Genomic DNA, 26,445 nt, shown 5'->3' on the forward strand with positions numbered 1-26,445 from the left:
GGTGCTGGGTGATAAGCTAGGCTCAGGCGGATTTTAGGAGATCAAATCTTGTGCATACCAGCCTTGCAGAGATTTAAATTCATGCTCAGTCAAAAACATAACTGCAACATATTCAGACTTTAACTCCAGGATGTAAAGTCTCAGTGCCTTGCTTCATATTCAAAGCTACCTTCCTAAGTCTTAAGCTACGCCATATTTGCTTAGTTGTTGGTGATAACAGGCACACCTATGAATAAAAACATGACTTCTGAGAAGTGTTTAGGTGCCACTGAAGGGCTACAATGTAATTTACATTTCAGAGTAAAGTCAGCAGTAAAAAAGTTACCAACAAATGATTCTGTATCTAGGAGAAGACAGAGCAAACCAAGGAGGGAAGGCTTATGGTTCAATATGAGACACTTTGCAACTTCATTAAAACTGTCCACACCCCATGGCTGAACTTAGAAACTGTGGTTCTGGCACCACAACATCTAAGACTCTCTCACTGAATTTCCCATAGCTGAGGCTCAGTAACTAACATTTGAGTTAAAGTTTGGGCATGTTACATGAACCCCCCAGTAATCACATGTAGCTCATGAAGTGTTATTTGATTCCCATCTGTATCAGTGTCTTCTTTCTTTGAGTGTATAATCAGGAACAAGATCATAATCCATTCTATAAAACTGTACAAACTCTGAGACCTAACTCGGTTTGCATTTCATTGGGTACACCCAATGGAGCTGTGGTTATATTAACAACATTCCGACTCTGCTTTAGGCTGGTACCAGTAGTCTCCAGGCCAACATTTAGTAAGTTAGAAGAATGGTCCTTCTCAAGCAAGTTGGGCTTAAATCGAATCATAAAGCATAGCTTTTAGGTAACAGAAATTGGTTTCTCCAGTAATGGTTAAAACAATAACTGGTAATTGGGTTTGATGAGTTTCATAAAGCATAAATGATGCCAGAACGTGACCTAGCACAGAACTTGAAGGCAAGCACTGTACTCCTTCAAGGTGAACCTCTTATTTCTCAGCCAATAGAAAGATCCTTACTCTGTTTACATTTTCTGCTTTTGTAAATTAAGACTTTGCTGCCACAAGAACTATGAAGACATCCATCTGGGGGTTTGATGAAAAGCCTGTTTACTAATAATATACAGCAATAATGCTATATTTTTGTGGAAAGATAAAGTCATATTTTTGCCAGTGCTATATTTATCAATTCTCTCTTTTACCTTCATTAGGAAAGGTAGATAGGATGCTGTCATTACATCAGTTGTACAGATGTAAGGACACCCAAAAATCCAATGACTTGCCAATAATCAACAGCACATGAGTGGGAGCTAACTACCTTTGAAATTAGAATATTTAATGAGAGACTTTTATTGTCCCTTGAAAATAAACAGAGCAGAGGAAATGACTTAGCCTGAGCTGAAAGTTTATATCTACATGCAAGAAAATTGTAAGACAGGAAGGAGACTATTACCTGCCTTAAAGAAATTTATATTAACAGTTAATAATAATTAATAGTTAGCAGCTATTGGGGTTTTTTAAATTATTTTATTTATTTATAATTTTTGGCTGTCTTGGGTTTTCGTTGCTGTGCGTGGGCTTTCTCTAATTGTGGCGAGTGGGGGCTACTCCTTGTTGCTGTGCACGGGCTTCTCATTGCAGTGGCTTCTCTTGCTGCGGAGCACGGGCTCTAGGCACGTGGGCTTCAGTAGTTGTGGCACATGGGCTCAGTAGTTGTGGCCTGTGGGCTCTAGAGCACAGGATCAATAGTTGTGGCACACGGGCTTAGTTGCTTCGCGGCATGTGGGATCTTCCCGGAGCAGGGCTCGAACCCGTGTTCCCTGCACTGGCAGGCGGATTCTTAACTACTGCACCACCAGGGAAGTCCCAGCTATTGGGTTTTTAAAAGATATCTGCCATAGTGGCAGATACTTTCACACACTTTCTCTTATTTTAATCTTCAGATCAGCCATGTGAGAAAGATAGTATTATCTCTGTTTTACAGATGATGAAATAGAGTCCCCAAATTGTAAATGGTCATATTGTGGTTAGACTATCCTTAAACTCCTCAGAAACTATAAGAACTTGAAAAGTAATGACTTATTTGAAATGTTGAAAATATCAATTGACAATAAAGTAAAAGGTTTCTAATTTCCATTAAAAGTAGTGATAAAAAGACAGAAAACTACTTCTGAAGTTATCAGATGCCAGATCTTATTTAAGTGGTTTAAGGGTTTAGTAAGAAAATTTCAATATAGAAAAAATAATAATACTACACTAAAACAGAAAAAGTATAAGACACTTCAGTTTTTAGTGACTAGCTATAGTAGGTATCAGAAATTCTTAGCATAATACCAGATTTCAGAATTGACGGACAACATCGAGATTCCCATTGCACTTAGAATAAAATGTAACCTTTTTGGTAGCACCTATAGGAATCTGCCCTATCTGGCTCCCACCACTCTTCAGCTCATCTTATCCAACTCTCCATGACCCAGTCTCTCTGCTCTTTTTTCAGCCAATCCTGAGACAGGCTGGGACCTGAGACTGGGACCCTTTGCTGCAGGGCTTGCACCTGGACAAATGTCTCCTCCAGCAACAAAATACAAAGAAACTATAAGGGACCAAAAATAACTGCAGTTGGGGCAAATTATGGACAACAAGATAACAAAAGGACCAAATCCTATTGCTACTTCTGAAGAGCCAGGAGCAAAAACAAGATGTTGGGAGCAAAAGCAGGGTATTGCGCATGCTCCCTGCACTCAACACCACCAAAGGGGTGGGCAAAACACCTAAGCCATCCCTCCGGCCAGACCCCTGGACACACCCCTACTCTCACCCCATATAGGAATGAGCTCGCCCCTCCTTGGGCAGCGAGCAAGGGAACCTGTTACTTATTTTCGCTCCCCCCTGCTGTAGCAGGGGCCCCAGTAAAGCCTTGCCTGAATTTCTTGTCTGGTTTCTTATCAATTACTATTGACTAAGGAAGGCCAAGAACCCTGGTAAGTAACAATCCTACACTACAAGTCATGGACTTTCTTGCCTGGATACCTTCACACAAGCTTTCTTCTGATGATGACTGACTCATCCTTGCCCTTAGTCTCAGCTTAAATGTCACCCCTCAAAGAGGCTATCCCTAACACTATTAAAAGGAGCTCCTCTTATTCTTTTATATGGCACCTTGTTTTCTTCCCCTTTTCCCCCTTTAACACTTGTTATAGTACTTCATTATGAGGCAGTGTTATATTCTGAAGTATTGATATAAATTTGTGTTTTTTCTGTACTTCCCCTCCCCCTTTGCTTCCTTCAGCTTACATCTACAGAGCAAACAAAGAACTCAGAAATAGCTGAAAGACTTTGACTTTGACAGTAAGGCAGAAATGCACTCCCCCCCCACCCCGCCCCATTATCCAAAGACTAGATAGAGATTGGGGCCGGGGGGTGGGGGGCAGGAGGAAGAGAAGGATGAAAAGCTTCACTGATTATACAGGCAGAAGTAAAAGGAGAAAAGTATTCAAAGTGGGAGGGGAAAAAGAAAGTTGCATTGTCAGAACCAGGAGTAGGTGGAAAATACTCAGCACATACTGTCCTGAGAGTGGAAAACCAGTGTGCTCATGGTCTGTGGACAAGTGATCCCTTTCCATAGTCCTGGAAACTTGTAAGCCCTCTGAATTTAGAATAATGGTTTTCAAAGACATCAGGTCTTATTCACTGGAGCCTGTAAATGTTGCCTTGTATGGAAAAAGGGTCCTTGCTGATATGATCAACTTAAGAATTTTGAGATGAGATTACCTTGACTTATGCCCTAAATGCAATCAGAAGTGTCCTTGTAAGAAAGAAGTAGAGGGAGATTCAACACAGAAGCTGCAAGGAGCAAGAAGCAAATTCTCCCCTAGAGCCTCTGGAGGGAGTCCAGCCCTGCTAACACCCTGGTTTGGGGTCATTCAAACTGAGTTCTGAGTTCTGACCTCCAGAAATGTGGGAGGATAAACTTCTATTGTTTAAGGCGTCAGGTTCACGGTAATTTGTTACAGCAGCCACAGAAACTAATACACACGTGGAGTAAAAATCTCATTACTCTGACCAGTGTGGAACTGAACTGAATCTCTGGGGGAATTTCCTTTATGCTGGGATAAGTGATGGCTATACCACCAGTTACATATACATGGATATGTATACAGGCATACCTTGGAGATACTGAGGGTTTGGTTCCAGACCACCACAATGAAGCAGATATCACAATAAAGTGAGTCACACGTACTTTTTGGTTTCTTAGTGTATATAAAATTATGTTTACACTACTCTGTAATCTATGAAGTGTACAATAGAATTATGTCTAAAAAAACAATATGTATACCTAAATTTTAAAATATTGCTAAAAAATGCTAACCATCATCTCACAATGCAAGGTTGCCACAAACCTTCAATTTGTAAAAGACTCAATTATCTGCAAAGCACAATGAACAAGGTATGCCTGTATGTTTATTATTATCATCATCACTATTTTTCTACTCTTTACCGGACAGAAAGTTCCACGAAGGTTATAACCCTTTCTCTTTTGTTCACATTTATACCCAGGTCTCTGTTTAGCAGCTGTCACATAATAAGTGCTTTACAAATAATTGGGTTTTTTTTTTTTTTTTTTTTTTTTTTTTTTTTGGTTCGCGGGCCTCTCACTGTTGTGGCCTCTCCCATTGCGGAGCACAGGCTCCGAATGCGCAGGCTCAGCGGCCATGGCTCACGGGCCCAGCCGCTCCGCGGCATGTGGGATCTTCCCGGACCGGGGCACGAACCCGTGTCCCCTGCATTGGCAGGCGGACTCTCTACCACTGCGCCACCAGTGAAGCCCCTACAAATAATTGTTGAATGAATGAAAAGTATTGCTAAAATAGCACAAAATGAGAAAAACACAAACAACAAATGGTAAAAATAACTACGAAAAAGACTGTACCAGAAGAAAACTGAATAGTCAAATACCCATTACTAGCAATCTAAATAGAGATTTCGGCCAGTCTGACCCCATGGGTGGGAATGCTTCCCAGCATATAGAGACCTGTACTTTAATACTTGCTAAATGTGAGTGTATTCTGGCATTGATACATTTTCGGTCAGTTTCATCAGCACAACCTCAGGGTATGCTCAAAGCTCAAGCTGGTCTATTAACGTCTGAGAGCTAATGTACCTGGTGCCCGTTCCTGTAGGCTGAAATCGCAGGGCGGGAATGTAGCAGTTCTGGCCTGTGAGCTATTGTTACCTGCTCGGTTGGGATAGCACAATATTCTTCTGTTCCGCTTTTTAAGTGAGAAGATCTATCATGAGCCAATTCAGAATGAAGGGGACTAGAACACTACCTGTTCAATGTTGTGAAATATACCGGATTATGTTGCCTTGTTTGTGCCATTCCTAAAGTGACTGGGTTAAGGCAACATCATCGTACTTGTCTTGGAGCCTTCACAATTGTGAGTGGAGTGCCACATGAAATTATTCAGAGAACAAAAATTTTCAGCACTTAACTGAAATTCCAGCTTGCACTCCTATTTAATTATAACCCAAACAATCTCGCACGCAGCTGCCCAGCAAGGTAAAGAATCTGGTAACAATTCCTTGGCAAAGAGAATCTGAGAATAGCTTTACTTGAGGCCTCCTAGCCTAGAACTCAGGGATGCTCATGCCAGGCCTCTACAGGGACCCAAAGGCTGAGGCTCTGCTTTGCCTGTATGGCTTCCCTCTAACAGCCGCGTGGACCCCCAAGAGTGAGTGTGGATCAGGGCTGTCACTGGCTGTTCAGGCCACACTCTGGCCCTGTGCTTTCTGTGCCTGACACAAGGTGGAGTGATGGGCTAGGCAGGGATGGAACCATCAAACACATTCATACCAAACTCTCTGCACCCCCTCAGGATTCTGAGCCGTTTGAATTCAAGTAAATGCCTCCTTTTCCAAAATGCTACTGTTTTTTAGGAATGGTTCTTAACTTTTTAAAGGTCAAAGCCCTTTATGAGAAACATAAAAACAACAGACCCTCTCCCAACAAAAAATGCTTATGCAAACCTATAAAAGTTAAAAAAAAATTTTAAAAACCACTTGATCATTTCTATACCATACAGGAAAATACTCATCTTTTAAGGGCTACGATATTTATTTACCCTTGAATTAGGATGAATAAGGCCAGACTGCCCAGGTCTCTCCACTTCTGTCATTCAGTAGCTGTACAAACTTGGGCAAGTCATTTGATCTCGCTCTTCCTCAGTTTCCTCATTTGTAAAATAAGAGTGACAATAAGAGCACCTACCACAAAAGATCATTATGAGGAAATAATAAATTCAATATGTAAAGTGCTTACAATGGTGCCTGGAGTTAAACAAATATATATGGAGCTTTGACTAGATAGGTGCTGTTCTAAGACTGAAGGCAATGAACAAAAATTACTGCTGTCAATGGGGCATGTGTTTTTAATGCAGAGCTTAAATTTTCATAGAAATCTTATAGTGTATTTCATAGTAATTAAAAATATCTTATTATGTATATTTTCTCTTTGTTCAGATAATAGATAAGTAAGATTTAATACAGATTTCCCATCTGGGATGCTGTAGGTTCATAGAGCTCAGATCTAGACAGTTCTAATTTGTGTTTCATCCTCATTCCACACCTGATAGCCTTTCTGTATAAATAATTTGGGCTGTGAGGACTCACCCTTAACTTGGCATAGGTATTTATAAAATGGGAGAAAAGCCAGATTCCAGGAAAACAATTTATGCTGTCCCATCCCTCAAGTTTTACTCATTCATCTGTTGTGCTTAAAAATCAATTAGCGCTGTTCATACACTGTATCAACAGCTTTATTTAGGATTAACTACTGGGCAAATTTAACTGCAATTTCCCTACCAATGATGCTCTAAAACAATGCCTGGATTTCAGGAGCTAATGAAGGTCTCTTTTGACTATGACATATTTTTAAAGTTCTTATGCCTTTATTTTATCTTTCTGCCCTGTGCCTTCCTGTCTCCACCTGTCCTCTCTCCCATCAGCACCAGGAGGATATCATATTTCAGGTTGATTCTTGTGGACTCTCTCCCTTTTAAAAAATTATTAGAAAATAATTATTGAGTCACAGGAAGTTAAAAAGAAATGTACAGGGAGGTCCTATGCACCCTTTACCCAGCTTCCCTAAATATTAACATCTTTTAAAACAACTGTATAATATTAAAACCAGGGCATTGACATAGGCTCAGTCCACGGAGCTTATTCAGATTTCATTGGGATTTACTTTTTAAGTAACCAGTTATTACATTTGGTAAGCATCGGTTATGATCACAATAAAGGCTGAAATTTCACTTCTTGTGTATTTGGTGTGGGCCTGTGTGTGCACATGTGTGTGTATCCATTTGTGTATGTGTGTGTGTGTGTGTGAGAGAGAGAGAGAGAGAGAGAGAGAGAGAACAAACTCTGACCCTATCCTTTTCATGAGACTTTTGAGGAACAAATGGGAGAATTTTAGGTAAATACTGTTCATAAACTGTAAAATGCTAGATAAATAAAAAGCATTATATTGTAGTATATGTCTAATGCTCTGTTCAAGAAAAAATGTCTCATTAGTAGGGTACACAGAGAGTAGGTAGAGCCTACTTACCTGTATAAGGAGGGTGTGTGTGTGTGTGTGTGTGTGTGTGTGTGTGTGTGTGTGTGTGTGTGTGTGTGTGTGTGTGTGTGTGTGTGTAGGGGTATTTAGGAGTCTCAGCAAAATCCCATCTGAAAACACAGTACACAGTTAGAAGGGACCTTGGGACCAACTGTTCCAGTCCTCTACATTGTACACATATTTTGAAATACTCTTGCTGGTTAGTCTTCTAATCTCTGATTAAAACTTCAAATGATGGGCACATACTGACTAATGATTCAGTCTTTCCCTATGTGTTTAAAGGTCCTTCCTTATAATAAGCTGTAATCTGCCTTCCCTGTGGCTTTTATCCACTGGTCTTGGTTCTGCCATCTGCTGCCACACACAATGGAGGACAAGTGAAGGCAGGCATCGTTCCCCTGAGTCTCTTTTCTACCCTGAACAAGGCAAGTCCTTCTTTCCGTACAAGACTGCTTGACTCTGGATGAGCTTCTTGTTCTCTCCAAGGATGCAACCACGATCAAAGTACAGTGGGGTGTGAGCTGAACAGCATATTCAGAGCTGGACCAGTCTCCTCCTCTGTCTGTACATGATACTTATATTAATGGGCCCTATGATTACATTAACTTCTTTTTGTGTTTTTCATTTTTCCCCTCAACTTGCTTCATTTTTCTCTTGAAATCAATTGAAATCCCCTGGGCTTTTTTTTTTTTTTTCCCTCAACTTTTTTCCTTTTTTTTTTTAAATTAATTTAATTCCCCTGGGCTTTTTTTTTTTTTTTTTAAGTGTAAATTTGCCTTGTTATTTAGCCATTCCTTCCTGATTCTGCACATAGGTAGCTAGTTTTCTGGGCAAATGAGCAGGACTTCATGTAGATTCTTATTAAATTAGGCCTATTGTACCATTCTATTGATATTTTTTTTATCCAGACTCAATCACTAAATGTATTTACTGACCCTGCTGGCTGCATGTTGGCTGTAACCTTTATATACAGCCCTTTAGGTCCTTCTCAAAATTGCTGATGAAACACTTTGGTATAAAAGGGCAAAAAGGAGATCATTAGAAAGCTATAAATTCTAACTATACCACTGTGACCTCCTGTTACCGTTAAATTTTAATTGAGCATTCAGCTCTAAGTTTTTACTGAGGATTGACCTAAGAAGTAGCCATGCGCAAAAAGCCTCTGTGTTTTCTATAAAATTTTATTAGGCGATTCAATATCTCATTTGTAAAAATCCCATGGGAAATTTCTCCTGGAACTCAGGGATAGAAAAAAATCCCTACCAATGCTAGCTAAGCTGGTATAAGTTTCCTTCTGCTTTGATTTCTAAGAGGCTAAGAGAAAAAAAAGTACTTGCTCTACTGCTATATCTTTTCTTTATTTCTATTTATTGATTTTCTTCCCTTCTATCCCACTTCATTACCTAACATGCCATGTTAATAAATCCGTATTAACATATTTTACTTTTTATCAGATATCATGATATATCCTTTCTAAAAGCAGATAGGGCATAAAAACGAACATGCATAATTAAGACATCTTTTCATGTGTCTTTTCAGACGTTTAAAGGTCCATGCAACAATTTCTTACTTTTCAAGTAGGACACTAGGAAATTTTCCCCAGAGTACTTGTACTGAAGTAGTAAGGTTTGCTTCAGCCCTTCAAATCACTTCCTTCCAAAATTTGTTCTCAGTTTAGAATGGCATGTTCTGAAAATCTTCCATGTTAATTTCCCCAAATGGTACTTTATTTTAAAGTGTAAATTTGATCATTTGCTAACATTTTCTCTTTTTGGCCCTTCCATTACAGATTTTTTTTTTTTTCATTAAATACTGCCATCTGCCTGGAATTATTTATCCTGAAAAGACTTGTGGATTCAATGTTAGGAGCCCAGGGTTGTTGCCTTGGATTAACTACTTTGTGTGACTATTGGAAACCCACTGGGTCATGAAATTTCTCATTTACAGAAGGAAAACTACCTTTTGATGAATATCTGATAAATATTAGTACTGTTAAAATGTATATAACTTACTTTTAAGTACTTTAAAATAGGTAGTTTATAATGTATAGTTTGATTATATAGATGTACAATGTTTTAAACTCCAAACTTAGAAGCTTAAAGCAGTCTAGGTGGTCAGCAAACATTATAGAGTGTTACCAAGGCAACGTTCTAGAGGTTGGTCACTACAAAAGCATTTGTTATACCCATCTTGATGCTTTGTTTTATTAGCAACATATGTCAGAAATGGATTCCCACTGGCACAATTAGTGACTTATTAACTAGCATTATAAATGGAACTTAATCGACAAAATTAAAGGTTTTAAATATAAGTGGAATACTAGAGATTTTGGAGATGTCCCCCACCTTTGCATGACCAGGTTACAAAACTCTTAAGGAGGCCCACAGCCTGTACCGAAGGATCAGTGGCCTAAGTTGAACACTAAAGCTTCTTATTTCCAACTGTCAGTCTAGTAGAATTTCTGGTTGTTTGATGCTGAATATAAAGATAACAAAACCCTGGCTCTGGAACGTTGTTTCATCTGCCTCAAGTAAACCTTTTTTCCAAGGTAATGACTGGAATATCTGAATAGGCAGAGAACTAGGATATCATCAAACTTACGGAAGAGGTTGTATGAGTTTATTAATGCCTATTTGCTAGTAAATGTTTGCTAAAATATGACTATATGTGTAGCAGAATTTGCTTTAAAACTTATAGCTGGCAATAGCAATATCATAGGGGGACTGCTAACCCTTTTCAACATTCTGCAGTAACCACACTTACCTATCAAAGGTGTGTATAACCAAATTATCACAGGATAGCTCTCAACAGACATTTTGCCTCATTTTAATTTTCATCAGAGCCCTTTGAATTAGTCACTACCCCCCTTACTCAGATTAGAAAATTCAGGTTTAGGGGATATTAATCCATAAAAATATGGATATTGAGTGGCAGAGCCTGATGTGTCTGATTTCATTGCTCCAACTGCTCCCGCAGACTCCCAGATAAAGTCACATGGTCATTGCAAGGAATGGATGAGTGGTTACGAAATGGCAGCAGCTGGGTTCTCTGCAAATGTATGGGTTAAACAAAGGCTCTTTAGCCCTTTTGACAGATAGCTTAAAGTCAACTCATATTAAATTGATTTGATATATATTTACTGTTCCTTTATATATATATACACTTACTATTAATATAGTTTTGGTTCTTTTTTTGTACTTCTCATGTTTTAAAATCTATACTCTCTTTTGATCTACCCAATATATTCAGAGAAATTGTAATTTCATACACTGAGGCACAGATTACTCTGTGACATAATTGCATGACCTAGCTCTAGAGCCCTCTCCTAGAAAGCTTGACTATAAAATTATCAGTTGAAACATGCTTTGAAAAGTCATAGTTATCTAAAAGTCAATAAAAAGCTCATCTCAAAGCATTGTTGCATAGAAAAAAGTAAATGAAATGGTAATTTTAGAATTGGAATGCTTAAGGGAAATAAAATATTCATGGACTGATGATTCTGATGTACAGCAGGGATCAGTGGAGTTGAATGAATGATTTGGGGTCCTATAAAGCTACTAATCAGGCTAAAAAAATGCAAGATATAAATAGAAGAATTTACTCCATAGTTACCAACAAAATATCACATTCCAAATTCATTTATTTTGGATATTATGTCCTTAGCAGAAATCAATATGGCCACAAATAACCCAAATCTAATTTATTTTTTAAAATCTTAAGTTCTTAGAAGACAGATCCTAGGTGAACAGAAAAGTAAGTTTTGATATGTTCCTATCTATACTTCTGAAATTTATGCTTCTAGGTTAATTTTTTTATTTAAGTAGAAGTTATGGGGAAAAATTATTCATTTCACATGAAGCCATTTCATTAACTCGTTATTACACATGGAGGTAATGGCATCCAAAGAATATGAGGTTATGAAAAAAATGTATGTTCTTAGTTTTAACTTCATGTGAAAACTAAAATAAATATGATGAATAGATAATATAATCAAACTTTTCCAGGAAAGAGGCTGATCTATTTTTGTTATACTCTAGCTGTATACCCGGCTTACAGAATTATCTGTGCATTAGCCTTTCCCATGTGTGTTATTATTACACATATTAAAATTATTCTTCCTCTTTAATGAAAATGAAAAATATATAGAGTGAGAAGTTTTAGCTTTATTTTTTAAATGTGTGTATTTGCTTATAATAACTGAATAAAAGTGACTTGAAATTATGTTCTTTTAAATATTAATTCAATTATAGTATTATATGGGAGAAATTCTACTAGTTGGGATAATATCTTGGGATGATTTTCCCACTAGGTCCTACTTATCATCCCTGAATAAGACAAAATGAGACATCAAAACTATAAAATTGCTGCTTTTGTAGGCTTAATATCCATCAATGCTGAGGAAGCTGTTTGGACACAAAATTAAGATTTGTTCTAGGATTTCAACATTGACTTTAGTAACAGCAGGGGAAAAACAAGAATGTGCTTAGAGAGAAAAACCTCTGATTATGTTATGAACGTACCACTCCATTCACTGATAGTAGCTGGTCTCCTCGCTTGAGGCCTCCGTGTCTTTCGGCCACCCCTCCAGGAATGATGCGAGAGATATAAATGGGGGAATTTTGCTCCTTTCCTCCCATCACATTAAAACCAAGGCCTTCATCCGTTTTTGGCAGCTCGACTACCCGAGGGTGGGAATGGCCTTCACTAGCTGCAAAAGCTGCAACTGTTGCCTGAAAGAAAAGATGGTCATTTGGTGATAAAAACGAGGGAAATAAGGCTCATCACATGACTTGCAGTGTGTAGATCTGGCAACTCCTCCTATTTTATAGCATTCTCCTGTGAAAGAAAGAACACGAAAGGGAGGGGGCTTTCTTCATTTAGATGTCCTTTATAATTCCTTTCTTTGGTAAAGCTCAGCCCAACTATTGATATTTCCACCTTTCTAGACCTTACCCATTATGATAAAAATTTCCCTTCCTCATAAACATCTTTCCCACTAACCTTGGTTAGATGCAAATCTTCCTATTCTTGGACTCCAAATAGCTTTGGTACATATAATACCTACATATGGTACATAAACTATAATTACTGTACATATTGTATATATGTTGACCATGGGCACCCGAAGGGCCAAGATCGTGGCTTCCACTTCTTTGTATGACACACGGTCTAACTTGGTGTTTGCACATAAATGTATTCAATACACTGATGAGCACTTATATGTATATATACTGGTGAATACATCTAGAATTTTGCTATTGCCAAACCACTGGCTTAGAAAATTTAGTTTCTTTTTCTTTTTTAATTGAAAATGCCTAAAAGAAAAAAAAGCTAAAAGAAAATAATAGATTCAAACAGATTATAATTATTTCATATCAATATTCCATATTATTATGAGAGGTCCTCTTATCTGGCACAGGTTTTTTTCCCCTATATTTTACATTAATATTTCAACTACTGCAGTAACGTAGGCAAAATGAGCACTCCATGGTTTTATACCTAGATGTACAAAATATCATTTAATATGGATATAACTTTATTTTAAAATTCATATATATTAATTTAAAAAATAAGTTGAAGGAAACAACTTACCATTAGTTTTCACCCCCCTCCCCTCCATAGAGAAGATTTAAATAGTTTCTATCAAGAAAAGATTCTTCTGCCTGCTTCTTATTTTCCACCTCTGGTAAACTGCCTTAACCACAGTTGGTTAGATACCTACTATAAAGTGATTTACTCAACACTGTGAAAATATTGATTCCCAACGACTGTACATTCTTTTCCACACACAGCATTATCACATCAATTTAGCATTATGCTACTGTCTGCATTTAGTGAAAGATAGTGAATGATATGGAAATAATGGCTTGCTTTTAGCTACATGCATTTGCTCATGCAAACCTTGCTGTCATGCATAGATTTTAATGGCTGACATGGATGCAATGCAGACAGCCCAGAAACAACCAGAAAATATTGTGCTATTGCAACATTATGCTGCTATCCTGCTGTTCTACATGAATAAGAAATGAGAATGGTAAAACACTACATAATTCACTTTCCCCTTAATTAAACCATGTAGGGATCATTTTTCTGTGTGTGTTCCACTTCAGTACAAGCAAAGCATGATGTAATGATAATAATACCCTCTTTTTGCCTGGGTTAAAAAAATCAAAAAACAAAAAAATCACAAATCTATAGTGTTCAGTTACAGAATGAAAACTGAAAAAATCAGGAGAGAAACCAAACAAGCGGTGATGTAACACAAAAGAATTAAATGGAAAATTCTGATTATTTTCAGCAGTTCTTATTTCTTACACATATTAGAAAGAGAAAAGCTTTTAAAAAGCAAATGTGTATCTATTATAACATTTCTGTACTTGTAAAGTAAGAACTGCATTAGTGATTTTAGTTTAAAACTATTATTTCCTATGGTCTGTTTCCCAGATAATTTCATGATCCTACTGCTGTAACATTTTCATTCGGAAGGTCTCTGCAATCTCTGGATTTGAGTTTTTCAAGAGCAAATGTGGTCACTACCAAAACAGGTAACAGACCTTCCCTTTAGGTCAACATCATATTCATTCAGCTCCTCTGCTGAGTATATGGAAGAATCCTGCATCAGTGGGTATCAGGTGAGTTCTCGTCATGTCTAGCTTGAGTCAAACTTTTAGACTTGTACAAATCTTCATGCGTTGAATAGGGAACAGGTTCTTTTGGATCAGAGGAATGTGTCAGAAAACCAAGAAGTATTTATACAATGAACCAGCAGATTTGCTTGTGCCAAATGAACATTCAGTGAGTTTAATGAAATCATTCTCCTTTCTTAAGCTACAGAAGCAGCAGAAACGTTCAATTTTCCATTAGGATTTTTACCTGGGAAGTAGTACTGGTTCTAGACTCTGGGCTGCCACTGATGTCTAAATTCTCTTACAGTGTACACACGAGAATACCTGAAACACACACGCGCACAATCAATTACTAGATCACTGGGGTTAAGTATATTTTTAAAGTTACTCAAGTCTTACCTTTGCTGTGGCCCTGGCACGGAATTCAGGACAGCCATTAACAGTTATCGTTTCATGCATATATTGATACACCTAAAATGTTCACATAAAAAAAGAACGTGTAAGAACATTAAGAATATCAATTCTTTCATTGCAGATAGGACAATAAGTTTTCATTGTAAGACAGAAGTTCCCTATCACAAAGTGAAATAGCTTTGAATCAATTATCCTGATGATTTGGACCAAAAATCCCTCCTATTTTTTTTTGTGGGGGGGAGCGGGCAGGTGGTGGTTAGGGCAGAGAAGAGAGGGCAATCACTTTTATTCACTTTTTAATTTGGCTATCCATGTTTATCAAGTAATAAAGCTTTTATATTTGGTTTTATAAAAACCGCTGTTGGTAAAAATTTTTACCATTATTTATAGTTCTATCTCTCAAATACGTAATAAAAATAATGTATATAGTTATTTCCTGAATCTAGGTAACACTTTAAAAATAGTTTTCTAAGTTAATATTCCACAGAGCTGGGATTACAATATCTTTTCCTTGAATGTTGGAAGGTATGCAAGTTGGAATGTGTTACTGATACACATTCATAATTCATAACTATAGAGATTCAGGAGCAAAGACAAGTAAAGTAAGAGATTCTTGGAATTAGTAATACAGAACAACATATCAACTATGGGTTCATGTTAACATTTAGATGAAATAGAAAAAATGGGGGGTAAAATCTGGACCCAGAATGATGTCATAGAAAGCATACAGGTTTTGCTGACTAACGGACCTACGTTTGAGCCTTATAATACAATTGGGGAACTATGAGGTCTTGGTTGAACTGCTTTACCACTTTGATGCTCTTTTTGCCCATCTGAAAAATGGGTAAAGAATATTTATTTAGTATGGTTGTTTCTTTTTTTTTTATGCAGTATACAGTTTATTACTTTGTACTAACACATTCTCAAATTACAAAGGCAATTTAGTGAAAGAATGTTTCTTTTGGTATTTGAATAATCTGAAAGAACACAAACAGAATTATACATAAAAACATACTCGTTTGGATAACAACAACAAAAAGACAAGTTAAACAACAAAAAAATTTTCCTTTCTTACAGGTAGACATTGAAGTGGACCTAATTCGGTTTTCTGTTTAAAAGCCTCCAAAGACAAAAGCAGCTTAAAATCTAATTAAAATGAATAAAAAATGTTTACTAAATTACTGGTCTTTGGCACCATTTTCTGTTTTCTGTTGTATTATCATTATTATTTTTTTGCTGTACGCGGGCCTCTCACTGTTGCGGCCTCTCCCGTTGCGGAGCACAGGCTCCAGACACGCAGGCTCAGCGGCCATGGCTCATGGGCCCAGCCGCTCCGCGGCATGTGGGATCTTCCCAGACCGGGACACGAACCCATGACTCCTGCATCGGCAGGCAGACTCTCAACCACTGCGCCACCAGGGAAGCCCTGTTTTCTGTTGTTTAGATGAAGGTTCTTTGTCTGTTTCTTCTCTTGCTCTTTTTACTGGTCTAGGTGCACCATTTTCATCATGTTCATCATCACTATCAAATTTAGTTTTCTTGCCCTGAAACTGTACTTTTCCTTTAGCAGACCCAATCTGGGCAGCTTTATTTCCCTTTCCTTTTCCTTTAAACCTGCGACCTTTTGACTTCTATTTGTTTAGGGATTCTTGTTGATCTTCTACTATTTTTTTCAATGCTTCTTTTTCCACATCTCTTTCTAGAACTTCCCAGGTGACCTCTTTGTTCCTTAATTGTAGGTTACCATTATTCGCGTCTTTTGCTTTCCATAGCTTTTTCTTTAAACAGAATTATTTCCTCTTTGGCTCCTCTGACAAAGTCTATCCATTTTATTTCACCATGATTTGAGAAAAGGACATGCAAATCTTCTCTACACATCTGATCATCTAAGTCCCCCGAGAATTTCAGCAAGCCGCCAATCTTTTCTTCTAGAGATTTCATTTCAGCATTTTCTGCTAACTTTTGTTTTTCTTCTTGCTCGTGTTTAGCTCATAATGTAGCTTCTATTTTATTTTGCTTTCTTTCTTCATTTTTCTTTGTAAAGTAATCGGCCTTGAAAAGTATTAGCAGGTCTTTGTGTCTTTGTACTTCTGGCCAGGGGTCTCAACAAACTTCTTAGCAGATTCAATGGTATCAAATACAGCAAATATTGATCCCTTAAATACTTTGTGCAATGTTCTTCTCATCTTAATATTTAGTACCTGACCTTTATCTTCCAACCATTCTTTTATGTCATCAAGGGTTGCATCAATTGGGAAGCCTTTAATATAAACAGATCTGTTTTTTACAACAGTTTTATACTCATCAGTCACTTCAGGGAAGGGTTTGCTTGGAGATCTTCTAATTTTAGTTTATCTTCACTTATTTCCATGAGTTCTGCTTCACTTATTTGCATGAGTTCTGCCTTTGATTTGCTCAATGCTTCTACTATTACATTAAAGTCTGTTGTTAGACGGTTTAACCTATTAAATTTTATCATTATCTCCAAAGGTACCCAACCTTCACCCAGTTTGATCTGTTCCTTTAAAAATTTGTCGCGTGGAAAATTGAAGTCACCAAAATAATGCTCGATTTGATGACAGATTTTGGCCTCCAAAGCAGCCATTTTTTCATTATCACCATTTTCTGCCATTCTGGCTATTTTTAAGTTCCCGGTCCCACAGAGACGCGCCACAGGGTCACTAACAGCGACCGCAACATCTCCCCTCCCCAGCACCGCCGGCTTGCCCAATGCACCTCAAGAAGATGGGGGTTGTCCCGGCCAGTATGGTTATTTTTCTTTGAAAGAATACTTTCAAAACGCCATCCAGAGCAGGTACTCCTTAGACAGCAGGTATCATTACTAATTATGATTCTAGACACAACTATACAAATTGTTGAAACATAACAGAAAAACTGTTTTTCCTTTAAACTACCAGGGATGGGGGGGTTAGGAAATCAGTAGTAAAATAAATTGCTCAATTTTAAATAAACTGAAGTATAGAGGATGACTTTTAAAGGATAGTTTGAAGAGGATATTTTGAAAAAATAACACGATTAAATATGCTTGATTATATGCTCATTTTGAAGATTTAAATAATAAATTTGTAAATATCTATTGCATAAGGCACAGGGGTAAAAGTCCATTTGGTATTATGCTGGAGTATTTTTCAGGAGTGACCCATTAGCCACATCAGTAAAAGATGAAACAGGAGAATTTTAATTGAAGATTTTTTCCTTTCTATTGATCTTATTTTATATGCTTAAGTCAAAAATTATTAAGGTGAATTCAAAATTTGATTAATTCATCCATTCAACAACCATTCATTGAATGTCTGGGACTGATTTCCCAACATTTTTTATTGGCTCATGTCTCAAATATATTTGGTTGAATCTCCACTAATGCTGATTCATCTTTCCCAGGTAGCATATTTAGGAGGAGAAAGACAAAGTGGTCTGGAGCAGAAAAGTAGGAGCACTACTGAGGATCCACCTTTAATCCTTATGTTTCCACTAAATAACTGGGGTATTCAGTTTCTGTGGGAAATCTGAACAGGAAGAGAGCAAGTTTCCAGAAGACCATTTTGTGGAACTGGGACCTGTTCATGCAAATTCTTTAGGTTACCAAAATAACTGCTAAACATGTTTCCATGTTATTTCCTTGAAAGTGTATCGTTTTGTTTCACAGAAATGGTCCTTCCACAAATAAATGCCACTTACTTGCTCTTACAGCCCATTTAAGAGGAGGATTTTCTCCAGCCTGTTTGCCTGTTTCTCTTGTTAATAAACTCTCTCAAATCTGACCCGTTTGCTCCATCCTAACTTATTTATTATCTGTTGCTCGAAGCACAGAATTAGTGTCTTAATTGGGTCTCTCTACCACCAAAACACTATAGACTTTAGTTATCAACATCAAGTACCTACCTGACCATACTGCTGCTGTGCTCTTGGCTGTCTGCTGCCCTTACAGTAAAGGTTGCAAAGTCAAATTCTTACAAAAGTCAAGCTAGTGAAAATAATGCAGAGCACAGCCTCCTCTTTCGTCTTGTTTTCCTACTTCCTTTTCTCCTCCCTGAGCATTACCCAAACATATCATACCCTCTTAGTTGCCCAGGCTTTTGCACATGCTGTATGTTCTGTTTGGAATGCCCTTCCATCAGGAAGACTCTTATTTATCTAAGTTTAACACAATCATTAAAGGCTTAATTCAAATATTGTCTTCTCTGTTAAACATTCTCTGCCTTCCCCAAGCAGACTAAATTTCTCCCTCCTTGGCTCCTGGCCAAATGAGTTTGTCTGGAGTCATTGCGGTCATCTTTTCCGGAGGAGTGACGTGTTTGTTTGCATTCAAGGATGTTTATGAGGACAATCATGTAGCAAATAATTGGGGGAGGAGGAATGGTTGTCATCAATTGATTAAAACAAAAACTACTTTTTTTTAACCAAGGAGGTGAAAGGCCTGTACACTGAAAACTAATAAGATGTCGATGAAAGAAATTGAAGACACAAATAAATGAAAAGATATTCTGTACTCATGGACTGGAAGAATTAGTATTGTTAAAATGACCATGTCACCTAGAACAATCTACAGATTCAATGCAATTCTTAACAAAATTCCAACGGCATATTTCACAGAAATAGAACACAATCCTAAAACTTATATGGAACCACAAAAGACCTGAATAGACAAAGCAATCTCGAAAAAGGAGAACAAAGCTGGAGGCATCACACTCCTTGTTTTCCAACTATATTACAAAGCTGTAGTAATCAAAACCATATGATATTGGTATAAAAACAGACACACAGATCAATAGGACAGAATGGAGAGCCCAAAAATAAACCCATACATGTATGGTCAATTAACTTATGACAAAGGAAGCAAGAATACACAATAGGGAAAGGACAGTCTCTCCAATAAATGGTGTTGAGAAAACTGGACAGCCACATGCAAAAGAATTAAACTAAACTATTATCTTGGACCATACACAAAAATTAATTCAAAATGGATTAAACACTTGAATGTTAGACCTGAAACCATAAAACTCCTAGAAGAACACATAGGTGGTAGATCCTTGATATCAATCTTAAAGATTATTTTTTGGATCTGACTCTAAAAGCAAAGACAACAAAAGCAAAAATAAACAAATGGGTCTACATCAAGTTAAAAAGCTTCTACACAGCAAGGGAAATCATCAACAAAATGAAAAAGCGACCTACTCAATGGGTGAAAACATTTGCAAATCATATATCTGATAAGAGGTTAATATCCAAAATATATGAAAAACTCATCCAACAGCAAAAACAAAAATGAAACAATCCAATATAAAAATGGGTAGAGGATCTGAATATTTTTCCAGAGAAGACATACAGATGGCCAAGAGGCACATGGAAATATGCTCAACATCACTAACCATCACGGGATGCAAATCAAAACCATAATGAGATATCACCTCATACCTCTCAGAATGGCTATTACCAAAAAGACAAGAAATAAGTGTTGGAGAGGATGTGGAGAAAAGGAAACCCTCATGTACTGTTGGTGCCGTTGTAAATTAGTGCACCACTATGGAAAGCATTGTGGAGGTTCCTCAAAAAATTAAAAATAGAACTACCATATGATCCAGTAATTTCACTTCTGGGTATTTATCCAAAGAAAATGAAAACACTAATTTGAAAAGATATATGCACACCCATGTTCACTGCAGCATTATTTAGGGGAGCCAAGGTATGGAAACAACCTAAGTGGACATCAGTGGATAAATAGATAAAGAAGATATGGTATATACATGCAATGGTATACTAGTCAGCCAAAAAAAAAATAAAGAGTAAAATCTTGTTACTCATAACAATGTAGATGGATCTTGGAGGCATTACGCGAAGTGAAATAAGTCAGACAGAGAAAGATAAATACCACATGATCTCACTTATATGTGGAATCTAAAAAAAACAAAACAAACAAACAAATAAAACCAAGCTCATAGATACAGAAAATGGATTGGTGGTTGCCAGAGAGGGGAGTTGGGAGCGGGCAAAAAGGTACAAACTTCAGTTACAAAATAAGTCATGAGAATACAGTGGACAGCATGGTGACTACAGTTAATAATACTGTATTGCATATTTGAAAGTTACTAAGAGAGTAAATCATAAAAGTTCTAATCACAAGGAAAAAAAATTGTAACTATTCATGGTTATGGATTTAAACTAGACTTACTGTAGTGATTATTTCACAAGGTATACAAATATTAAATTGCTATGTTGTACATCTGAAACTAATATATGTCAATTATACTTCAATAAAAAATAAAAATGAGGAAAACTGAAGCACAGAAGAAAAACTAATTTTGTAAGAGCCTGAGATAAAGCAAATACAAATTAAGAATAATTATCCTTAACACCCCAATTTGAACTGTGAACTTAAAAACGTGCTATGCAAGAAGTAGTACTATATATAGATAATTGCACAGGCTCTGGAGATGACTTGGAAACAAACCCTGGGCCACTTATTAATTGTATGATTTTTGTCAGTTACTTCATTTCTCTGGGGCTCAATTTTTGCATTTGAAAAATGTGCTTAAGGCATCAATTAACTTCTAGGTCTGTTGTGAAGATTCAATAAGATAAGAACAGTTTGTAGGATGTAGTAAGTGCATAAAAAATTAGTTATTATCATTATTATTTAATGTTTCCCAATGTATTTGACCCTGGGATCTTTGAGGAAGAATCCTCTAGGACTAGGAGTCTATGAACACTTTTAGAAAGAACTGATCAAAGACTGTAGTTCTCAACTAGGGGAATTTTGCCCCCGCCTCCAGGAGACACTGGGCAATGTCTGGAGACATTTTGGGTTGTCACAAATGGGGAGAGGGATGGTGCTGCTGGCATCTAGTAGTCGACATGCCCAGTAGCCGGGATGCTGCTAAACACCCTACAATGCTCAAGGCAGCTCCCCACAATAATGAATTATCTGCCAAAATGTCAATGATGCTGAGATTGTAAAACCCTGAACTAATGAATCAAGCTATATATTTTCTTTTGATGTGTAATAATTAGTGAGCTATAAAACAACACTTGTATCGCACTGAGAGAAGGGTCTCGTAAATGTTCAGTAAATAATTTTTGGAGTCAAATATGATTCTGGTGCACATTTAACAAGGACTTGCTGTAGGCCAAGAGTAGTGCTAAGCGTTTTATATTTATGAGTTCATTTAATTCTCACAACTTGTGATTCAGGCATTCTACACACAAGAAAACAGCCATGGAGATGATAACAAAACCACAACTGCACAGCTAGTTAGTGGCCAATTTGGTACAGAAATTGATATCCAGTTGCCTCCCAAATGTTTCCTCTTTTAACCACATCAGGTTTTCTTATATTGAGACAACATCGGACCACTACTATTTTGGCAGCATGTGTTGAAACAGATGTGCAGATGTCACAAGTACTTATATTTTGCATAAAAGTTTCTGGGTTTTATATGGTGTCTACCACCTATACAAGTGGTGGCTGCCAATCAACAATACGATTCTGAAACCAACAAATGCACCAACCCCAAATGAAAGTGAAATAGCATTTCAATCCTCTTTTCTGGTTATAACATACTAAGATTAAGTGAAATAAATCCAGTGTTGTCGTCAGTCTTTTTTTCCTATAAAATACAATAGATTCTGATACTTGGTTTTCAAAAGTGAGCTAAAAAGGTCATGGTCTAGTTATAGAGTCAAGTCAAAACTTGGAGATATTAATTCTACTTCCATTAGCTATGTCATCTTAGGAACGTTTCTTAGCTTTTTACTTCCTAAGAGGCAAAACCTATCCCTGCCTATCTTACTTTTCAAGGACAATTGTAAAAGTATAAAATTTTGAAGAAAGGTGTTATGGAAAGCTAAAGTATTTCCCAGATACCCTGATAAAGTTTCTGAAGGGAAAACAGAAAATGGTTGTATGAGCTTCTTCAAGGGACAGTGCATGGGGCTTATGGTCCTCTGAATCTTTTGGGTCCCCAAATGTCTGGCAACCTTACCTACAGCATTTCTAAGCACATTCTATTGGATATTATGGGTTTAATTCCTAGGGAAAGTCAAATAATTTATAAAAACTCTTGTATAGAGTTTTAGTTTACATCTTAGTCAATAATTTCCTAACCTTGAATAAATCCCACAAATTCAATAGCATTTTGTATATTTAGAAGCTATTCTAAGCTATTGAAAATTTACAAATACAGATCAATTCAATAAAGGCAGTGGAATTGTGGTGAGTTGGTTCAAAAAGATCCATTTATTCATTCATTCAACTAATATTTACTTACAAGCTATTCTAGTCAGTAGGTTAGGCACCTGGGCCAAAATATGAAAAAAAATATATTGGCTGTTTCTAAAACTTTGAATTAGTGTTAATGTTCATTATAGAAGGAGTGTTTTAAAATATTTTAAGTGAATAGTTTAAATTTTACTTTTCTTTATATTAAAAAGCAGATAGCCTATCTTTTCTGGATGGAAAGTTTGTCACTGGGAGAATATCAAGTACAAATGTCATAAAAGCTTCTCTTGTGGACCAAATTTACAACAGAATTCCCAGTTAGAGTTAAAACAAACAGCTAAAATTCAAATGCAAGAGGATTCTTGCTTCTTAGCTCTCATTTATCATAGACTATGTAGACAATATCACAATATAAACTTTACACTGAATCATTCTTCTTGATCTTGAAAACCCTGATTGGTACAGAGATGTAGGAAAGGGATGACAAATCTATATCATCAGTTTCTTGCCCTTTACTCCTTTTCTATGTGACTTTAAGGGACCTACTATCTGTGCACCTTAGTTTTCTACTATGTAAAATGCTACCTTCAAGAGTCAGCCAAAGAAGACAAAGCATGTGGCTTCATGAACCATAACCTGTTATTCTTATACTTTTATTATAATAGCTGCTATATTTCTATTATTACTATTATATGCGTGTCTGAGATTTGATTGGAACAATGCCTTTAGAATTTAGCTGCTTGGTGAGAAGTGTGGAAAAAACTTTGAGTTCAAAACTAGATTCTGATTGTTCTGTCTTCCGCTCTTGCAGATAGCTGTGTTGACTCTTGTATTTTGATGTTATTTAAAGTTGCTGCATGAGGCAAACACTACTTAGGCTCACCTTATCCCACCCCCATTTTCCACTCCCTCCTCCCAGCACTGCCTGGCCACATGACCCAGTTCTGTCCAGCGAGAATTCAACTGGAAGTAGATGAGAGGCTTCTATGAAAGTGTTGCTGTTTTGGTATAAACACTGTCTGTTTCCCCACCTCTGTTTCTCATCCTGATTGTGGATATTATCAGCTGTAGTAGCAACCTGTAACTGCAAGAGAAAGGCCAGGGAAACACATAGACATCAGCTCTGATCACTTGGAGCTCCTGAATCCCTGTGAGCAGCTGCCTACTCTCAACTGACTGTAATGAAGAAAAACAGTCTATTTGTTTCAGCCACTGAAGTTGGATTTTCTGCTACTTTCAGCCAAGAGAATTCCTCATTGCTACATTACTCAAGTAAATGTTATACAGAACTATGCTATATTTAGAGCCTGTTTTCTTCTAGCCTCTTCCAATTCCAAAAGTTACAATTTTTTCATTAGAAATCAAAGCAAATTTGTTAATATGAGGGTTTAGAAACTAAGAGAGGACAGACTAAAGTCACAGTAAAAAAAAGATGCAGAAACTAACTCTTGGAAAAACACTGTTAGGAATATGAAAAGACAAGCTGACTAAGAGGAAATATTTGCAAAACACATAGCTGATGATGGCCTTCTATCCAGAATATAGAAAGAGTTTTCAAAAGTCAATAACAAGAAAACAACCCAATTAAAAATTGGGTAAAGTATCTGAACAGCCATGTCATCAAGAAAGGTGTATGGGTGGCAAATATGAAAAGATAATCAACATCATTAGTTGCTGGGAAATTCAAATTAAAATCATAATTAGACACATGTACACACTTATTAGAATATCTAGATTTTTAAAAATCCCGACAATACCTAGTATGTGGAAGAATGTTGAACAACTAGAACTCTTGTGGTAATAGAAAATGGCACATCCACTTGAGAAAACAAATTAATAGTCTTCCACAGATTTAAACCTAAACTTGTAAGATTCACTTATCTACATTTAGCTATTTATCCAAGATAAATAAAAAATGTATATTCATACAAAAATTAGATACAAGCACACTTTATTCATAATCACCACAAACTGGAAAAAACTCAATAGGCTTCAACTGTGGATGAATATCAAATGGAAGCACATCCATACAATGGAATACTGCTAGGCAATAAAAAGGAACAGACTACTCATACATGCAACAACGTGGATGAATTTCACATGCATGTTGCTAAGTGAGAGAAGCCAGACTCTATAGATGTCATTTACATGATACTCAGGAAAAGGCAAAATAATAAGGACAGAAAACAGATCAAAGGTTGTCAGAAGCTGGGGGTGGGATGAATTGACCTCCAGGTATGAGAAAATCTGCGGAGTGTTGGAACTGTTCGAACATCTTGATAAAGGTTATGGTTAACATGATTGTATGGGATTACTAAAATTCTGAAACTGTACACTGAAAAGGGGAAATATTACTCGATGGCAATTATACTTCAATAAACCTGACTTTTAAAAAAGCAGAAAATATTTCTTAAGAGATGAAAATATTCAGAAACTTAATTGTTATTTTGGAAACCTAAAATAAAGACCTTAAAACACAAAAAACCTACAGATATCTAAGAAAGTATTTAATATAATAAAAAGATAACATTAGCCCCCATTCCTCAAAGTTTATCAGTGTGGAAAGCAACATATACTTTAATGGATGGTAATATCTCTTTCAAAGTGTCTTATTATAGATGGGCTAGCTACTAAAATGTCAATAGAATTATAATCAAGATTAATTAAACTTCTCTATATCAGTGACTGGAAAAAAGAAATAAATTTTTCAGCAACATTGTGAAAAATGAAAATGGCATTAAACCAAGTTACCTCAAGAGGGAAAATAGTAGAAAGACATATGATCAGATTAGAGAAAATGAATGAGAAAGTCTAAATGAGAAAATTACATGGTCCAAATCCTACCACATTATAATATTAATTAAAGCTTCTTATATGTAGGTTTTTATTAAAAAGCAAGCAAGAATGTACTTTTTTAATAAGAAAAAAAGCAATGTAAGTATTAAGACTGATATTTATATCTATAGCTATCTATTTTTTTAATGGATTTCTTGATTTTTCAGATTTGGAAACTGAGATAAGAGTTGAATAAAGTTATTTGATGTGGACTTTGATTTTAAAATACTTAAATATTTTCATAACACTAAAAGTGAAGACTGAGCTCCCTCATGTCCTTATATAATTAGAGGCCACCTGGGTAGTTGGACAACATTCACAATATTAAGCCAGTGTATTTATAATAAAAACTTGGCAGTTTTTCTGAAAGCAAATTTTAGGCCAAGGGAGGTATCTAAAATAAATATGTGGCTCTAAATTTAATTGCATTTAGTGGAGTCCATGCATGCAGAAATCGAGTGCCCTGATGTGAAAGTGCATACTGTACTCGATGTGACTAGAATAAAATAGAAATAGAGATTTCGTCACCAAACACATGGTCTACTTACTTTAGGAGGCTTTGTAGAAATAGTTCCAGACCAATTGAAAATTGGCTCATCTATTAAGGAAGAGATATTCAAAAAATATCTAATTTTTGCCTTGAATTTTTTCTTCCATTTTGGAAAAATGGCAGCTATAATTAAATGTTATACATTTAAATCTATAGCAA

The 26,445-nt window shown here is 36.5% G+C and overlaps 1 protein-coding gene and 1 pseudogene across 8 annotated transcripts in view; both read right to left on the reverse strand.

Annotated features, from left to right (window-relative positions):
* LIN7A (lin-7 cell polarity scaffold A) overlaps positions 1–26,445 on the reverse strand; it is a 378,990-nt gene that overhangs the window by 165,594 nt on the left and 186,951 nt on the right. For all 8 annotated transcript variants that reach the window (XM_027107104.1, XM_027107109.1, XM_027107106.1 and 5 more), the window contains 2 exons: positions 14,651–14,722; positions 12,146–12,355 (listed from right to left, as the gene is read on the reverse strand). In XM_027107104.1, the coding sequence (XP_026962905.1) occupies positions 12,146–12,355; positions 14,651–14,722 (282 nt within the window). The remainder of the gene's footprint in view (positions 1–12,145; positions 12,356–14,650; positions 14,723–26,445) is intronic.
* Positions 16,066–17,534, reverse strand: LOC113620791 (lupus La protein homolog pseudogene; annotated as a pseudogene).

This window comes from Aethalodelphis obliquidens, unplaced genomic scaffold (genome assembly GCF_003676395.1).
Source record: "Aethalodelphis obliquidens isolate GAN/ISIS:26980383/991018 unplaced genomic scaffold, ASM367639v1 scaffold8, whole genome shotgun sequence".
Lineage (NCBI taxonomy): Eukaryota > Metazoa > Chordata > Mammalia > Artiodactyla > Delphinidae > Aethalodelphis > Aethalodelphis obliquidens.